Source organism: Ictidomys tridecemlineatus, chromosome 11 (assembly GCF_052094955.1).
Source record: "Ictidomys tridecemlineatus isolate mIctTri1 chromosome 11, mIctTri1.hap1, whole genome shotgun sequence".
Lineage (NCBI taxonomy): Eukaryota > Metazoa > Chordata > Mammalia > Rodentia > Sciuridae > Ictidomys > Ictidomys tridecemlineatus.
Window position 1 is genome coordinate 103,241,672 of NC_135487.1, and position 17,191 is coordinate 103,258,862.

General features: G+C 53.1%; 2 protein-coding genes across 4 annotated transcripts in view; one reads left to right on the forward strand and one right to left on the reverse strand.

Annotated features, from left to right (window-relative positions):
• Positions 1-4,528: 4,528 nt before the first annotated feature.
• Alx3 (ALX homeobox 3) lies at positions 4,529-15,038 on the reverse strand. The gene is made up of 4 exons (XM_005338113.4): positions 14,711-15,038; positions 8,974-9,290; positions 5,989-6,117; positions 4,529-5,609 (listed from the first exon to the last, which is right to left on the reverse strand). The coding sequence occupies exons 1-4, from the start codon at positions 14,985-14,987 to the stop codon at positions 5,301-5,303; spliced, it is 1,032 nt and encodes a 343-aa protein (XP_005338170.2). The 5' UTR covers positions 14,988-15,038; the 3' UTR covers positions 4,529-5,300.
• LOC120890536 (ubiquitin-like protein 4B) overlaps positions 13,568-17,191 on the forward strand; it is a 44,049-nt gene continuing 40,425 nt past the window's right edge. For all 3 annotated transcript variants that reach the window (XR_013428011.1, XM_078026966.1, XM_078026967.1), the window contains exon 1: positions 13,568-14,084. The gene's annotated coding sequence lies outside the window, so the exon portion shown is untranslated. The remainder of the gene's footprint in view (positions 14,085-17,191) is intronic.

A 17,191-nucleotide genomic window follows, 5' to 3' on the forward strand; every position in this document is an offset into this window, starting at 1 on the left:
TCCCATGGCCGAGGGAGAAGCAAGGAAAACCTTAAGACAGGTAGGCCTCAGTTTGAGGCCTCCTGGAACCTACATTTGCTCTCAGATCCCTGTTCAAGTCTGGCTCTATCTCTCTCCACTTTCAGCCTCTACTTCAGTGGATACTACCATTTTCATTACTGGTGAAAGGATTGTTTCCTTTTCAAAATTGCTAGAAAGTTCTTTATCTTACCTCTAAGCAGTATGTATGTGGCCTTAAATCTTCAAAGGGGTCTTGACTGATAAAGGAAGCATTTTGCAGAGAAAGTCCCCTTTGTTGGTGCATAGGTTTGGTGCTTGCTGAAACTCGGGATTTGCCTTGCTGTGCAGCATAATTAGGAGCACCAAATAGAAGCCATTAGTGCACTCAAGGGTCACAAAACCTTTGGGATGGGAAGTCTCTATGACTGAATGGCACTTTTTCCCAAAGGAACTTGCACAGGACAAAGGAGTTTGACACTGTTCTTGGGTGTGTGATGGATTTTTTTTTTTTTTTTTTTTTGGCCAGGACTGATAGGAAGTATGTATCTTGAGATTTCCATGTGGTAAAGATAACTTCTTCACATTCTTACAGCATGCAACCAGGTCACTGAAATTGCGTTGCCTAAAGCTTTGGTCCCCTTCTCTGTTGACTTCCCAATCTCTCCTCTAACCTGCAGAAAAAAACACAGGACTGTCAAACCTGAGCAGGTGAATCCCTTCATCTGTTGGCCCAGACACTGGCCCAGGGAGGGCAAGGGGCTTTTCACAGGTTCAGAGTTTGCTAGTGGTAGGTTGAACCCAGGTCCTTGTGCAGAAATATCTTTTGGAGCCACCCAGTCATTATATCACATCAGGATGATGAGATAGGTGGGGTACACAAAGCCCTTGATAAATGCTTAACATAGAATATTGTTTATTGCTAAGACAGTTGGGGTCCAGAGTTCCTTTATCCACACAGGGTCACATTACTTGAGGCTTATATCCCTTTGAAGATGGGAACTGTCTCTCATTAATCATAAGAGTACCACTTACTGGAAGCCAAACAAGTGCCAGACACAATATTTTACATTTTTCTACTTTAGTTTTCAGCAAATGCTGAGTATTTATTATGCCAGCTGCTGTTATAAACACTTTATGTAGAATATCCATTTCTCACAATAAGCCTGAAAGGGAAATACCATTGCAATCCCTGTTTTGCAGGGATTGTAAGATCTTGGCCCAGAGAGGGTAAAGAACTTGCCCAAGATCTTACAAGGGCTAGAGCTAGAACTTGCACCCAGGCCCTTGCAATATACGTGTTCCACTTTATACTAATCATCCCCAGCATATTCCACCAGTGTGCCCATTGTGTTCACCTCAGTTGGTACTTAGTATTTGCTCTATCCTGGTCCCTGGCACAGAAGAGTCATGGCAGATGTCCCTGGCTTTAGGTCCTAACTAGGTCACCCAGCCTTGGACTTGGTCTACCTTCTAGTTTACCGCGATGCCCTCAAGGTAACTTGGGGGTTGCTGCTACCTGTTTTCCCCCCCTTTACCTTCTGAACCCTAACTTCTTTCTCTCATTCTCAAGGCCTTCTGTGTCAGCACCCCCTGCCATACCTACTGGGCTTATCTCCTTCAAGGCTGACTTCCTGTCTGTCATCTAATGAACTGACCATTCAGTTGCAGTGGCTGCTGTATTCATTTGGCACTTGTTGCAGTCAGCCTCAGGCAGTTGCTATAAAATAAGAGGTTTGCTCCCTTTGGGACTGAGATAGCCCTGACTTTCAATCCAGCCTCTGACATTTACTTGCTGAGAGGCTTGAAGCTAATCAAGCTCTATGCTTCAATTAGCTCAACTGTGAAACTGCGTTTCATAATGGCCCCGTGGTGAGGGCTGAATAAGAATGGGTAATGGAACCACATACCTGGCTGGCAAGGGACAACAATAATTGGTAGCAGTTGTTAGCATGGCTAATGGCCCTTGCACACTAACCTATGAATTTGCATCCATTTCCTATGTTCCTTAGAAGATAAATCCCCTTCCAGGACCAGAACCAAATGTTGAAGAGTAGAACCACATCTTAGGCCTACACTCTATCCTAGTTCGCTGCTCTGAATGGAAGAAGAGCCAGCCACAGCTGGCAACCCTACTGTCATACCTTGAAGTCCTGCTCTGGATAGGCTTTGTGCCTAGGTACCCTGGATGTTCAGGTGAATAGGACACTGCAGACTCTTCTTTATTTTATGGGACAGGTAGACATCTGAAGGTCCCTGTGTTCGTAGCCAGTATCCTCCCACTTGAGGAGAGACTGGGCCTTCAGTCTGAATGGAAAGGGAGTGGGTCTGGCCTTAGGCCTCAGGATCAAGGGCTCTGGGCACAGATGCCCAGAGGAGGAGGCTGGGGCAGGGGTAAGGTGTGTGCTCCCTTTGCTGGGGCAGGGAAATGTCTGCCCACTTCTGGCCATTCTGGGGCTTTGTTTCTATCTGTGGCTATAGAGAGTTTGCACTTTGGGGTTGTAATTCAGGTTGATGTGGAAGGGGCTGGGGGAAGTGGGGGGAGGATTGAATGCTTCTTGAATTTCCCAGTGCCCTATTGAAGCAGGAAGCCTGGACTGAGCTCCATGGCTAGAACCCTCTAGTCCTGACTTGGTCCGTGCCAGGACCAAGATTGAAAGTCTGAATCTTGAGGTGGGCCTCACTGGGGCCGAGAAGAGCTTCAGCAAAGGGAGGTTGAGCCCAGCAGCTCTTCTAACATTGGGATTCCTGGTGGGGTCACTTCTCCTTCCTTGTCCTAGGAGTGAGTGGAGCCCCAGCCTGGCCTTGGGGAAAATGCAGGGCCTACACTAAGGTCTCAGGTCACCTGTGGAGTGAGACTGGGGGCAGGGGCATCTGGAGGACCTGGGGCTGTGTCTGAGGGGGGTGGGGAAGGAGGGGGGCACAGCTAATGGGAAGCAGGTGGAAGGGCTGCCCCTGACCCAGCCAGGGGACAGGCGGCTGAGATAGCCCAGTCAGTGGGAGGACCCGTCAGCTCACAGATAATCCCATGGAACAGGCTCCGGGATACCCATTCATATTCATTATGTGTGAAGTGGGCGGTTGTAAAGTTAGCTTTCTCTTCATTTAGCTGTCACTGGACAGAAAAATATGAGCTGTGGGCAGATGCCCCTGGATGGGAGCCAGTAGCTGGTCTATGGCCTTCCTGTGCCCTTCCCCAGCAGGTCTCCCCTCAACATGGGCCCTCTCCGGCCTTTGCCTCTGGCCTCTCCCTGCCTCTATACCACTCTTGCTGCCTGTATCTCAGGCTTGACTTTCCTTCTCCTGTCTTGTTTCCACTTCAGCTTCCTTTGCTTAAGTTTCACAGATTCCTTCTTTCTCCCTCCCTCCATCTTTCTAAGTTGAGAAAGAAGGAAACATGTTTTTCTCAATCCTTGTCTCTGGCACATAGTTACAAGCACAGAGTAGAACCTCAACAATTGTTTCAGAATAAACCAACTTCTTTACAGTTCTCGTTTTTGTGGAGCAAAAGCCCCAAACCTTTGCTGACCACTCTGTGGGTGAAGAAACTTCTAGTGCAATGGTGTGGGCCCTGGAGTCAGAGGTGGTGGCTCAAGCCTCAGTTCTACTACTGACCAGTGGGTGAAGGTCTAGGAGGCTCATGAAGGTAGCTGGGGGACCTCTCCCTCCTGTCCTGACTCCACCCTTTCTGATCAGCCCCTCCTACTGTTGGTATCTGGACAGAGGAAAGAAGTCACCAGTAGCTAGGGAGAAGAGGGAAGATGTTGGCTCTGGCTCCTCTGGGGATGTGTGGCTTCATCACAGTGACTTTCTTGGCTGGGAAATCCGATCTCATGGGGATACTTGCTCCCTGTTTGGGAATAGGCACAGCACTCATGTGTCTGCGTGTTTGGGTTTCTCTGTGCCTGAAAGATGAGGCGTGGGGTGGGGGTCGCTGGGCTGTGTCTGAGGTGGAATTCTTCTGAGCAATGTGGTTGTGTTTACTGGGAGGGTAGGAGGGCCAGCCTTGCTTTTTTCCTGCCTTTCAGGCTTCAGAGATAAGGCAGAAAGTGGGGATGAAGGATAGAATGGGTAATACTCTGAAACCACAAGAAAGAGTTCTGGCTTTTGTCTCCGCCCCACAGCTCAGGCGTGCTTCTGGGGCATCTGGGAGAGGCAGTTGCCCCACCCCCAGCACTCTGGGGTCCCAGACCCCAGGAGCTCAGAGCCTTTGGTGGGCACCCTGTTCTTTCATTCTCCCCTCCATTGTCAGTTCCAGCACAAACTCAAGCTTTTTGCTTCTTTCCAATGCCCAAATTTCCTGCCTCCCAGCACCCACTGAAGCCCCAAGAGACCCTGTGTGGGTAACAGGGCCTAGCATGCCATTCATCATTCCTGAGGGCTCTGCAGCAGGCCCACATTCCCCTGAGCTCCGGAATCCTTGGTGGCCCATCAGGATCCCAGACACGAACCAGTCCAAGAGCAAGTGAGTGCCAAACCCTGGGGATACACAGTCCCCTCATATAAAAACACCACCATTTTTATCACAATGCCGGGCAACACTTGTTTTGTTTACAAAAGTATCTTTACAAAAATGGGGGTTAGAATCCCAGGGGCTCCGAGACTATAGAAATGTTTGAATCTGATCTACATCTAACACAGCTTCCGTGGCCTAGCCTGGTCTGGTCCCATGGAAGTGAATCCAAATATTTGGTGGTTTCTGGAGGAATTTCTGTCCTTTGGAGGAGATGACTGCATAGCATGTTGGGAGATCGGGCACAGGGCAGGAGTAAGGGATGGCTGGAGCAGAGGAGACCACACCATTCATGTTGTCCTCCAAGCCAGACACTGGGTGCATGCTCCTCGGTGGTGGGAAAAGTGAGGCCAACCCTCAACTCTGGTTTCCCCTTTGTCATAAACCAAACTCTTTGGTTTCCCCTGTGTAACAAAGAGTTCCTCCCAGTTCAATTTGTCTTCTCCCCTTTTCCTGGGCTCCCTGAATGAAGAGTTGGGCCTTTTTAGCTGGAAAGGCAACAGCTGGACTTGGGCAGTCTGGAGTAGGTAGGGCAATGTCTCTCCCTCCAGTCCAGTTTGAATGAAAGGACTTTTGTAACAGGAAGGATCCTGTCTGCTTAGAAACCCCTTTCTCCTAAACAGTCCTAAAGGAAAGACCCTATTGCATGTTTCCTGCCAGGGCTGAGGGTCCCTCTCCGAGGCCCCTGGAGGCAGACGTGTGTGCTCTCTGGTGTCCAGGCAGGGTGGGCCCAGAGCAGCTCAGAACATAAATGGGGGTGGGCAGCTCAGTTACATGTCAATGCCACCCATCACGTGGTCCAGTTCAGCAGGCTGGGCGGCTCCTTGGGCTTCACCCTGAGTGAGACGAGACTTGGAGACTTGTAGTCGCCATCCGGAGAGGGCTCAAAGCTGTGGCCCCCCAGGGCAGGTGGAAAGCTGTGGATGGAGTAGATGCCAGGGTGGGCTGCAGGGGAGGCTGGCATCCCCATGAAGCCAGCCACATTCCCATGGGAGTGGGAGTATGGGGACATGCATGGGGAGGGAATGCCCTCCGGAGAGACGAGGCAAGGGCCTCCTGGGCTCCCGGGCCCTGGACTGGGCCACAGGGAGCTCTGCAGCTGAAAAGAGAGGGAAAAGGAAGGCCATGAGCCAGCAGCCCTGGGGAGCTGCCTGCCTTCCCTAGTCATTTTCCCTTTGTCCTGAGGCCCCAGAATCTTCATAAGAATCATCCATTTGGCCTAAAGCTGCCACCTCTAACCACCACCCCCACTGGCATCCAGAGGCCCACCACTGCTTCTCAAAACAAAGCTTCCTTCTATGATTCCTTGTGCTCTTCAGGTGTCACTCAGGGGGCAAGAGTTGATTTGCAGAGGAAGTTAAGGGGTTTGCTCAAGTCACACAGGGCCCTGATGCTATTCCAGGTCTCTGTGGGCCAGAGCTCATGTTCTCTCTGGTGACCCCACCAGGCCCTGACTTGAGGGGGGGCTAGGATCTCACCTGGGGGTGACTGTCAGTTCGGGGCAGCACAGAGATGTCATAGGCAGCTGTGAAGGGGTTCCGCCCCTCCTGCATCTTCCCATAACGCTCGCGCTTCCGCCACTTGGCTCTGCGATTCTGGAACCAGACCTGGGGATAGGTTGGGGAGGACTGAGGGAGTGCTATAGCAACCCTTAGGAGCCTGCTGGGGAGAGAGCTGATGTTTGTGTCCTGTAGAGTGGGAGCTGGCTCCAGGCTGGAGGATCTGGAACTGTGGAACTGTGGGGGCTTGTGAGTCCACACTGTCTTCAGGGCCAGGGCCAAGCCTAGAGAGGTTTACTGGCCCCATAGGCCCTAACATTCTCTATGCTGAATTACTCTTTAGTTCTCCAGCCGGGCTGTGTCTAGTCAGGGCACATGAGGGGGTTTGTGGACCTCAGAGTCCCAGGGCACTTCCTAGTGTTCCAGTGCAAGGGTTTCGGAGTTCTAGTCTCCCTGCCTGTTTTCCTTTTCCATCTACCCACCTGGCAGCATCCAAGGAATCATAAAGACATTCTTGTTCAGGTCATGGTCTTGTTTAAACTCTCAGTGGCTTGCTAGAGAGTTTGGCTCAGAACCTAGCTCTTTAACAAGACCCTTTAGGACTGGCCCCTGCCCACTCCACAGCCTCTAGTTCTGCCAGGCAAGAGCACTGAGTTCTTCTTACTTGTCTCCTTATTGGCCATAGCCCTCCTTCAAGACTCTCAGAGATCTTGCTCCTTGCCAATTTGGCTAAGGTTTTGCCTACCTGGGTTACCTGCCTCCCCAGCACATATTCAGGCTAGGCACCTCTATCTGCCCTTTCTCATCATGCTCCACATTCTGTGACCATAATTTTGGGAATCTCTCTCCCATTCATTTGTGAGCTCTCAGTAGGAGTGGCATATCTGTGTTGTGCATATCTATGTTTGAAATGAATTTGTTGTTGAGTCCCTATACTGTTGCATGTATTATTGTATGTATTTTTTTACTTCTGTAATTTAACAGATATTTATGGGTCAAAGCTTGGGTTAGATGTTGATAATATCAAAACAAAACCAAACAAATAACTCTGTGTGTGTGTGTGTGTGTGTGTGCGCGCGCGCGTGCGCATGCATGCATGCATGCACATGCGTTTGTGCATTTTAAGTAACCCAACTATCTGGGCTGGGATGAGAAATTCCCCAATCCTCACACTCCCCACCCTCCTCTCCATGGTCATTCTTCCTCATGAAGGCAGGCAGGGCCCTGATAGTTACGAGACTGTCCATAGCTCTAATCCCCTCACTCCCAGGTTGCAGAGATTCCCAGAACAGGCCTGGCCCAGGTCAGAAAAGGCCAGTTGCCTGCCCATCTGCCTGGATTTCCTTTGTCTACTCTCCCTCCTCTGCAGGCGAATAAAGAAGGCTGGAGCCAGCCAATCTGTTAACTTTACTGGGAATTACTTCCCTTTCACCACCCATTTTCTCCTGAAATCTCCACTGTGGACCTCCACCAGTACTCTGGATCTGCACTATGCATTGTCCAGATGTGGTCTTATTATTATTCCTCCCCATGGGATGGGATTTATGGGTGAGTGTCATGCTTCTCTCAGAGAAACATCTCTACTGGAGAGCTTTGATTGTTGGGGAAGCTTCTGGACTGGGTCTGGGAGCCTTATGGCTCTCCCTGCACCCTTCCAGGGTTGAAAGGCCTATAAGGGAGTGAGTGCAGTATGTGTCATTCCTCCAAGCACCTCCATAGGGAACAGCTATTCAGAGCCCACCCCAAAGGCCTGCTTACATGCTCCAGAGATCCCTGTTCTGGATTTCCATAGCTTGTGTAATCTGAATTTGTTTTGAATGCGGGGACACTTTTCTTGATGACTCCATGCCCTGGAGAACCTGAGGAGATGGTCCTGAAAGTCTGTGTTAGGTATCATCTGGGAGGAACAAGGAAGCAGAAGAACCCAGCAGAGAAGGAGAAATAGCCCAAGCCCCTGTTTTCCTGTGTTGGATCCAGCGTTGAGGTCTTCTCTGCTTAATGGCAGTTGGCCTCTATAGACTAGTCTACCACACCCCATATATCCGAAGCTGGCCCCCAGACAAGCATCTTTAAAGAATCTCTGGAAGGGCCTCTGCAAGACATGATAAGCATGAGCTTTGTCCCTGCCAAGTGCCTCCTGGTGAGGGAGGCAGACTCTTCCATTGGAGCAGTCACCTCAACTTTCCCTAGAACCCCACCCCACCTCCTGCTTGGCATGGGGGAGACTGCTATGAGTAAGTGGGTTCAAACAACAACTTCCTTCTGGGCCAGACTTATGCTGTACCTTCTCTTCCCTCTTTCTCAGCATCTACCCATCCTCTCCACAGGCTGGGCTCCCCGTTAAGGGAAGCAGACCACAGCCCCATCCTGGAAGCCCTGGACCTGGTGTCTATGGGGAGAGTTTGTTGGGGTATGGAAGGATTCCCAGCTAGGGTCTCCTAGGAAGGGTCTGGGAGCTGGCTAAGGCTAAAGGTGACTGGCTCATAATGACCCTGACACCCCTATCAGGGATATTCCTGTTCTGGGCAGCCACCTTGGGAATCCTGATATGTTTTCGGCACTTCATTGCTTCTAAAATGCTGCTCCATCTGTGATCCTCAAGGTTAAGTTGCTGCTAACATTCCCTTTTCCTGAAGTAGGATACTGAAAGTGAGATTCAATCACATGCCCCCAAATCACCTGAGCAGCTAGTACATGGTAGAGTTAGGATTCCCATACAGCTTTTTCAGCTCCAAAAGGCCATTATCCCTTTACCCACATGTAAACCTTGACTTGGGCTGGAAGAACCTGTGTCCGTAGGGAAGCTGGGCATGGAGGGTGAGACCCAGTAGGCCAGACTCAGGCTGGCCTGAGTGGGGCAGTTCTGTGAGGTGCTATTGCTGCCTCTCCCAGCCCTTCCACTGTCTGGCCCATGGTCCAAGTGGCCAAGGCAGCCAGGGAACCCAGTGTCCATGGTGCCCTCACCTGAACCCGAGCCTCGGTCAGGTCTGTGCGCAGAGCCAGCTGCTCCCGGGCGTACACATCAGGGTAGTGGGTTTTCTGGAAGACCTTCTCCAACTCCTCCAGCTGGAATGTGCTGAAGGTTGTGCGGTTACGGCGCTTCTTGCTCTTGTTCTTGGCTAACTCCATGGAGTCAGGGAGTCCCGGGGAAAGAGGGACACGAAGACTGGCCAGGCAGGGGCCTGGGGAGCCTTGCAAGTTAGCGGGCCCGTCTCTGGGGCCCCCTTGGCAGTCCAAGGGCAGCTGGGGGAAGCTGGCGGCTTTGGAAGCTGTCTCCTCAGCTGCAATGGAAACACAGAAAGGAGGATGGAAACAGAACCGGGGGTTTTGTGGGTGGAATGGAGGGAGGGGAAGAACACTGACGCTCCAGTCTCCGCCTCCCCCTGCCTTCCCTTCCCTGCCCTTTCTCCCAGCAGCCACCCTCCATGGGAGCCTGGCATTCAGAGGCCTGCCTGCTGAGCCTCCAGCTGGGGAGGGGGCCCTAGGGAACCATGTGCTCTGTGGTCTGGGCGGATCTGCTGGGGCCAGAGGGGGGTTCATTTCGGGGAAGTGCTCTGTGGTGGTGCATCCCACAGGGTGTGGAGGTGCCAGGATTGGCGCCATAGCGGGGACTGCCACCCTGGCAGGGCCAAGAATGGAGGTGGGAGTGAGGACAGGGTGGTTGACATCTCCCATCCCTGCCAGGAAGGTCTCCCTTGTTCCTGACTCTGCAGGTCTTGGTTCCCACACCCTTATGCTCACGTGTCAGCTTCCAGGATCAGATGGCAGTGCGTGGAGATGCTCAGACCACCTTTAATTGGGCTGTCTGGGTCTCATTCTCTGAACCCCAAGTCTCAGGTCAACATCAAATCCCCCAGCTCTGCTATGTGAAGGACGAGATGGGACAAAGACGCTTCCAGGGAAGTCGCCTCTTTCCCCTAAAGTTGTCTGGACAAGGACTTAAGCTCCAACAATGGGGAAATGGAGGCCAGATAGGCTATACTTGGAGAAGGGGAGATGAGGGACCAGTGTTGAAATGGGGCACAGGCCCCTTTCTCTGTCTCTCTCGTCATGCCTACTCCTCCCTCCTCAGGAGTTTCTGGCTGCTCCCTATTTGCCTGTGATTAACAAACAGGGAGGGCTCGATTGCAGACTGGGCACAGTTCCCAGCAGCCCCACTCTGACGTGCTAACCCTCACTCAGGAAACTTGTCAGAGCCCCACCATGACTGACCAACAGGGCATGGTGAAAAATAGGTCACCCTGATCACCCCCATCCTCTCCCTCTGGCAAGGACCCCCAGCAGTGTCCCCATGAAATCCCTCCTCGACAGTCCACTGGGATGACAACCACGACGCCACAAAGACGCTCCACTGACTCATACCAACCCTTCCCTGGCCCAGGCCCATCTCCAGTGGGGGCCTGGCTCTCAGGAGGCCCAGTTAGCTGGCACCAAAATGTAAGTTTCTTCCTGAGGATTGGTGATGGGGTCACGGCTGCAGTTATGGGGGGATATAACCAGAGAGACAGGCTTCTCAGGATCTGGGTCAAAGGAGTCCCCTATCTGCAAGGTGGAGCACAAGTTCTGGAAGGTCATCAGTGAATTCTCATGACCACCCAGGCTCTGTAATAAGCTCCCCATGTATGTCCTGGAGGCCTGGGACAGTCAGACAGTGCTTGGCCTCTGGTTTTGCCCAGACCGCAGGGATAGCTCAGACACCAGTACTCCTTCACAACTCAGGTGTAACCCAGGGGAAAAAATGTTCCACTCTTGGAAAACATAGTTTGGCTCTATGGGTGGTTTCATTTGGTAGACATTTAGGAAGGAGAACTCACAGAAGTTAAATCTAATAATTGAAAATGGTCAGGGAAAGCAGGGAAACTAGAAAGGGGACACCCCTCATATGGTAGTTCCTCAAAATGACCTGAAAGGGAAAAGTCTTGGCTTCTTGGGTTCTCAGGGAGGCTATGTTTGACTCTAGGCAGGAAAGGAGTGACAGTAGGTCAGAGTAAGAGTTCCCAGAGGACTGGTAACACTGTGGAGAGCGCCGCAAAGTCCTGGGGTTTGCTCATCTGTCTCTTGCACCCTTGGTTGTCTGTCTAATAGGACCTACCCAGAGAAAATGATCAGATCTGAGGTCCTGGGACTTGCTTTCCTGATCTTGAGCCACCCAGCTGTTAGGGTCAAGGGATGAAAGTGCAAAAGGATTTTTTTTAGAACAGCTACTCCAAGAAAGAGCCCAAGCCAGCTGGCCTCTCACACACCTCCCATTCCTGCCCAGTCTACAGCCCTCTCCAAGGACCAACAAACTACTCTCTTCTCACCTCCTTGATCTGCTGAGGATTCCAGGGAGAGCAAGTATCTCCCTTCTTTGGGACACAGGGTAGCTTCTCAGAGAACACTGAGCAGCCTCCTGAGGAACAAGGTCCAGGAGAGAACACATTAAAATAGGATAAATGGCCAGGCACATGCCTGTAATTCTAGCCACTGGGGAGGCCTAGGAAGGAGAATTGCAAGTCTGAGGCCAGTCTGGGTGACTGAGGGAGACCTTGTCTCTATTAATAAATAAGGCTGGGGATGCAGTTCAGTATTAGAGCACCCTGGATTCAATCCCCAGTACAGAAAGAAAGAAAGAGAGAGAGAGAAACAGAAAGAAATGGAAGGCAACAGTCATGAAAAGGCCACCCAGGAATGAAAGCCAGCAATTTGAGTCTAAACTTTTCAGGGAAGGCTGCTCTGTTAAGGGGACATACCTGAGGTGTGTGTAGGAGACACTGCACCTGGTCCAGACAGTGGATGGCAGAGAGAGAGTACTCATATTGGATGGACACTGGGAGCCTGAGGCTCAATACCCACAGTGTCCTCTGCCTCCACAACCTCAGAACCACGCACACAATTTGTCCAGAGTAAAAGCCAGGAGCCAGGATGAACTGGGGAACATATCAACCAAAGTTCTCTGTCCCTGACCCTGGACCTGGACCTCACACCTGTCACACACAACAGCCCACTAGGTGCTCCCTTCAAGACCCCAGGCTGCACAAAAACTGCACCTCTCTAGGCTGCCTACTGATAGCCCCAGTGCGGTCTGATGCAGCAGGGCAGCAGCGGCAGGACCAAACACCTCTTGACACTCTGCAGTGCGCTGTTTCCTGTCGCCCCGCTGGGGTCTAAGCGATTCGGAAGTTTTCTGAGACCTGGGTACCCGTAACTCTGGCGGATACTGGAGTGGACATAAACGCAGGACCCCTGAAGGGGCTTTGGTACTCTCCCTAGGAGAGGTCCTCTGCCTTGGCTTAGAAGCCTCAGCCTGGGACTAAGGATTGGGGACGTTCCTTCACGTCCAAGACCGGCCTCAGGGACTCAGCCTAGGTGGGGTGAGTCCAGCAGGAGTCTTTGCCTGAGGGCGAGTTCCGAGGTCAGGAAACCAGGCCTGGGGACTGATTAAACGAGGAACAAGAAGAAACTGCTGATCACTTTCCCAGTCCTCAGAACATCCAGGAGCGGAAGGCGCTAGGGTGATACCGCTAGGACATAGCCAGGGTCCAGAGCAGAGCTGGGAGTTCTCTGAAAAGAGCAGCCTGAGACCGTCAGGGCGAGGGTGCAAGGCGAGGGCTCTGTTCGGTGCGCAAGGCTCCCAAGAGCGCAAATGTGTGGCCTCGGCAAAGATCGCACCGCAGATGGGGCACAGCTGCTGCGCTCACTGGTCTGAACTGGAAACGCTCCGAGCCCAGTATTTTAAAAGCAGGGAAATAAGGCAGTATCCCCCTTCGCCCGCCAGTTCGCCCCAAGTAGGCTGCGTGGCCTGAGTCCCTTTGGGTATCTCTTCCCAGCAACTGCGCCAAGGTCCTCTCTGTTGCAGCGCCGCCAGAGATCTTGACCAAGCAAGACTCCTGGGGAGGTGAGCAACGGCCAGGGTCTCCTCCCAGGCTCCTCTCTCACCACCGCGCCTTCTTTTCGTTTGGCCTGTCCTCTGCTCATCTTGAATTGTTAGTTTTCTATCCCACTTGTTCCCATGTTGTTAGGCTCTATGCTTTCTGGATGTCTCGTTTTCTTTCGTTTTATCTGTTCTCCCTCTCTCCGTCTTTTCCCTTTCTCATGTACCCGCTTGGTTCGATCTTCCGCTTGCTTCTTTTTTCGTTCGTTCGTTCGTTCATTTATTCCTTTCGGTTTTTCTGCCCGGTTCGCCGTCTACCGTTTCTCTCTCCTCGCCGCCCTCTTCCGTTGTTTTGTTCAGTTCTCCCCTCCTCCTCCTTTTTAGTTGTTTACACTATGGGGCTTTCTCCGCAATTCGTTCGTTGTCAACGCATCCTTGCCGTCGGATGATCCCAGGCTGCTGGCTTCCTCCCAGCCGTTTATTCCACCCTAGCGTTCCCCGCAGTGAGCTCAGCTCCGGGGCTGTCCAGGCACCCGGACGGTCTAGGCAGGATGCAGCGCAAACAGCGCGACGCGGGCGAGACAGTGGTTCCTGCTGGATGCGGGCGCGCTGAGCCAGGCGGGTACCTGTCCCTGGCGGTGCTTTCGACACTGCGCGGCCGCCGCCGTCTGGCAGGGATCAGAGGAGCCAGACCAACTGCTTCTCATTAAGTCCCAACTGTGGTTTTTATCAGTAGAACCTCTTTCAAAGTGCCCAGACACGAAGCTCCGCGGACTCGCTCATTTCCTCCACTGACCCCCACACACCTCCCCGCCCTCCCCTACACACTCCTACCGCCCAGGCTGGACTAAGGCCCGAATTGTCCAGCCACTCGGGAGAGGGCCTGGAAGCGCCAGCACGACAGGGCGGTTGCGGGATGGGCGGATCCAGCTGAGGATCCCGCTCTGGGCCTCAGCTGCGGGATGTGGCAGCAAAGATGAGGTGGGCGTGAGCGCAGAGTCCCGCAGGTCAGCGGGTGTAGTGGGCCGCGGCGGGGCGGCGGACCAGTTCAGACACGTTCCTGGATGGTGGTCCGGCCCAGTGGGCCTTAGCCCAGGAGCCCAAGGAGCCCAGGGTTTAGGCTCGCCCAGGGCTGTTCCTGACGGCCCAACGGTGAGGATCCTGTGCGGGGACGCCAAGGTGAGAAGAAGACCATCACCGTGCAAAACGATGGGGAGGCCAGGTTAGTCTGAGAAATAAGGACTTAATATTCTGTCTTGAGATGGTGCCCTCACTGTAGGACCAGCTATGGCCAGTCCACCGAACGCCGAATTCATAGGCAGCGCCCTTCCTGCTGAGGGTGGGCCGGGGGAGAAAAGGCCAGCAAGGTCAGGCCACAAATCCTCGGCTGAGACCCGCTTGGCCACTCCAGGTCGAGGCCCAGCCTCTGCGTCCTCAACGGGAGCCAGACACAAAGCCAGCGTCGGGGCTCAGTGGTTCCCGGACCCTCGGCCCAGCCCTCGCTCCTGGGTCGGTGGCAGTTCCAGCACAACTCCGGCCAAATATAATCTTTCCTTCCTGCCATCGGGCCCGACTCGGCCTCGGGGCGTCGCCGCTCCACTCTCCTTGACCTTCCGCCTCCCATTCCCGCCGCCGGGGCCACCGGGGCCCTTGCCTCCCACACTGCACTGGCCTTTGCCTAGCCCGGGCCAGGGGCAATCTGGCTTCCGAGGGAGCCGTGGCCAAAGGCGAAAGGGGCAAAAAGTTGAGGAATAAGCAAGCGGGAAGGAGAAGCGGGGAGGCCCAGGCGGGCCAGGGTAGGGAAGGAGAGAGGGTGGGCTGCGCGCTACCCGCCGCGCCGCGCGTTACCTTCCGCTGGGCCCTCGTAGAAGTGGCCGCCGTTGGGCGCCGGGCCGGGCCCGAGGTCCTGCAGGTACTCGGCGGGCGGCTTGGCTGGCTCTGGGAGGTAGGGCTCCAGGGGCCCGCAGGCCGGAAAGCGGGTCAGCCGCGGGCCGCAGGGCGGCGCGGGCTGCAGGTGAGGCGCCACGGCTGGAGTCCCCTGGGGACCTGGAGAATCGTCCCCTGCGGTCCCGTAGGGGCCGGGTGCGGGCCCCACGCCGAAAGGCGTGCAGCGCTCAGGGTCCATGCCGGTTCGGGGCTCACAGGCCGCCGGGGCTCGCGCTACCCGCGCGGCCTGTGAGCTCCCGCCAAGGGGGAGGGACCTGGGCTCGGGGGCGCGGAGCCCCCGGGAGCGGCGCGCGCCGCGGGGGGGCGAGGGGGGGTACAGAGGAGGGGGCCGCTCCTCTGACTTAATGCTGGAACTATCCACGTCACGTGCGGCACCGCGCGGTTTAACCCCTCGGAGCCCGGGAACCCCCCTGATTCACCCCAAGCCCAGTGTCCCAAGCAGTTGGAGGAGAGGAGAAGGAAGGCTGCTTCCTTTCGAGGTCAGAATCCTTTTTGTCTACCTCTCTGGGTGAGTCCCTCGCTCAGAGCTGCACCCTTGGTCCTGATATCCCCCCTATCGGGGCTCTTGTTCTCGAAGGGATGAGGGACTGTAGCGGCAGACCCCGATCCCAATAAACTCCCTTAGGCCTAGTCTCCTGCATGCTTGGGAGGAGAGAGAGCCTGGTGCAGGGGTGAGTGCCCCTTACCTAGCTCTTTTTAAACTGGGAGCTGGATAAAGGTCCTTCCCAGAGCAGCACATTTCCCTTAGGGACCTCTTAGGGACAGAAGTCATTGGGGTCATTGTGTGGAAAGAGCTGTAAACTGTGAGTGGGGCCTGGGGAGCGTGGGCCTGCATACTGTCACTAATCAGCTGTGCAGCTGTGAACCAGTCTCCATGTCCACGTCTGACTGTAGAAATGGACAGAATAAGTCCCAGAATCTTTCTATATATTCCTGGTGAGTTTCAGAGCAGAGGGCTGGAGAAGACAGAGAGGCTCCCAGGTGCAGCTCAGGATTGAACAGGGTCTGGCAGAGGCAGCTTTTGGAGCAGGTGGAGGAACTGAAGAACTGCTGTTCCCCTCAGCAATAGGCAGAGTGAGTGACTTTCAGAGTGTCTGGGAACTCACTGGAGAAAGGCTATCACCAGCTCAGACCCCAGGGCTCTGACATCTAGGCCTGTCATCATGGAGGGGTCAGGGTAGAAACCCATTTCCTGAGATTTGGGTATCTCCAGTCAAAATGAAGCATTGGATTAGGGCAGTAACTTGGCATTTTTCCTTCTCTAACGGTCCCTCCCACCGAGGTGCACTTTGCCACTGAACCACACCCCAACCCTTATTTTATTTTATTTTATTTTTTTGAGACAAGGTCTCACTAAGTTGCCCGGGAAACTGGAGGAAACTTGAACATGTGATCCTCCTGCCTCAGCCTCCTGAGTCACTGGGCTTGAGGTATATACCACCATGCTCCAACAGAGTTTAGCATTTCTGAAAAGAGAAATGACCTCTACCCTATCTAAGATTTGGGAAGAAATACCAAAAGGCCTTAGGACCTATATCACTGCCCATGGATTGAGGAACCGTAGGTCTGGGTTAAATCATTTATATTTTCAGTGCTCCAGAGACTAGCGAGAGAGGGGTGGGGAGTTAGACATCATTTGTATTTCATTTGAATTCTCAATTTTTAAAGGAATCCAAGAGGCCTGGTGTGAACACCTCCCTCTTCCGTTGGAGGCTTAGAGGGGGTTTCTTGGCTGTCCTCAGCCAGAGTTGGGCTGTAAATCAAGGCCAAACAGGAACCAGAAGCCTTGCATCTCACAAGGAGTCATTAAGCCATTATTAAACATACCATAACTTCTCTGAAGCCTTATTGGTTTAAACACCACATTGGAGGCATTATGGCCATTGGGGCCCCTAATCACAGACTGCAGACTGGGCAGAGAAATGGGAGCACCTGGGGCTAGTATTTCCCAGCCTACAGGAAGGCTGAGCTCAAAGTTAGTTTTTCCTCTAGCCTCACCAGGGGGATCCATTCTCCAGAGTCCAGTGGACCTTAGCTTTGGCAACCAACTTTCATTCATAATAAATAAGGTTTTTCAATAATTGTTAATTGGATGTTACTGACTTTTGGAGGAGAATCTGTAATTCACGACACCTATTCAATAAAGCTATCAAGCAGCTAATTAGAAGGATGCAAGTATGAGATGGAAAGATGTCACCAACACATCAAAACAAGTCAGTCTGGATTAAATAGCATATTTTTCCTCAAATGATAATCTTTCTGACTCTTTTCTTCAATCATAAAAATGGGCCGTACGTGTGGACATGAGGTATTTGAGAAGCACTCATGTTTTGATGTCCTGTGTTAAGAGATGATGACAATGATGATTTAAACGGGAGCCAG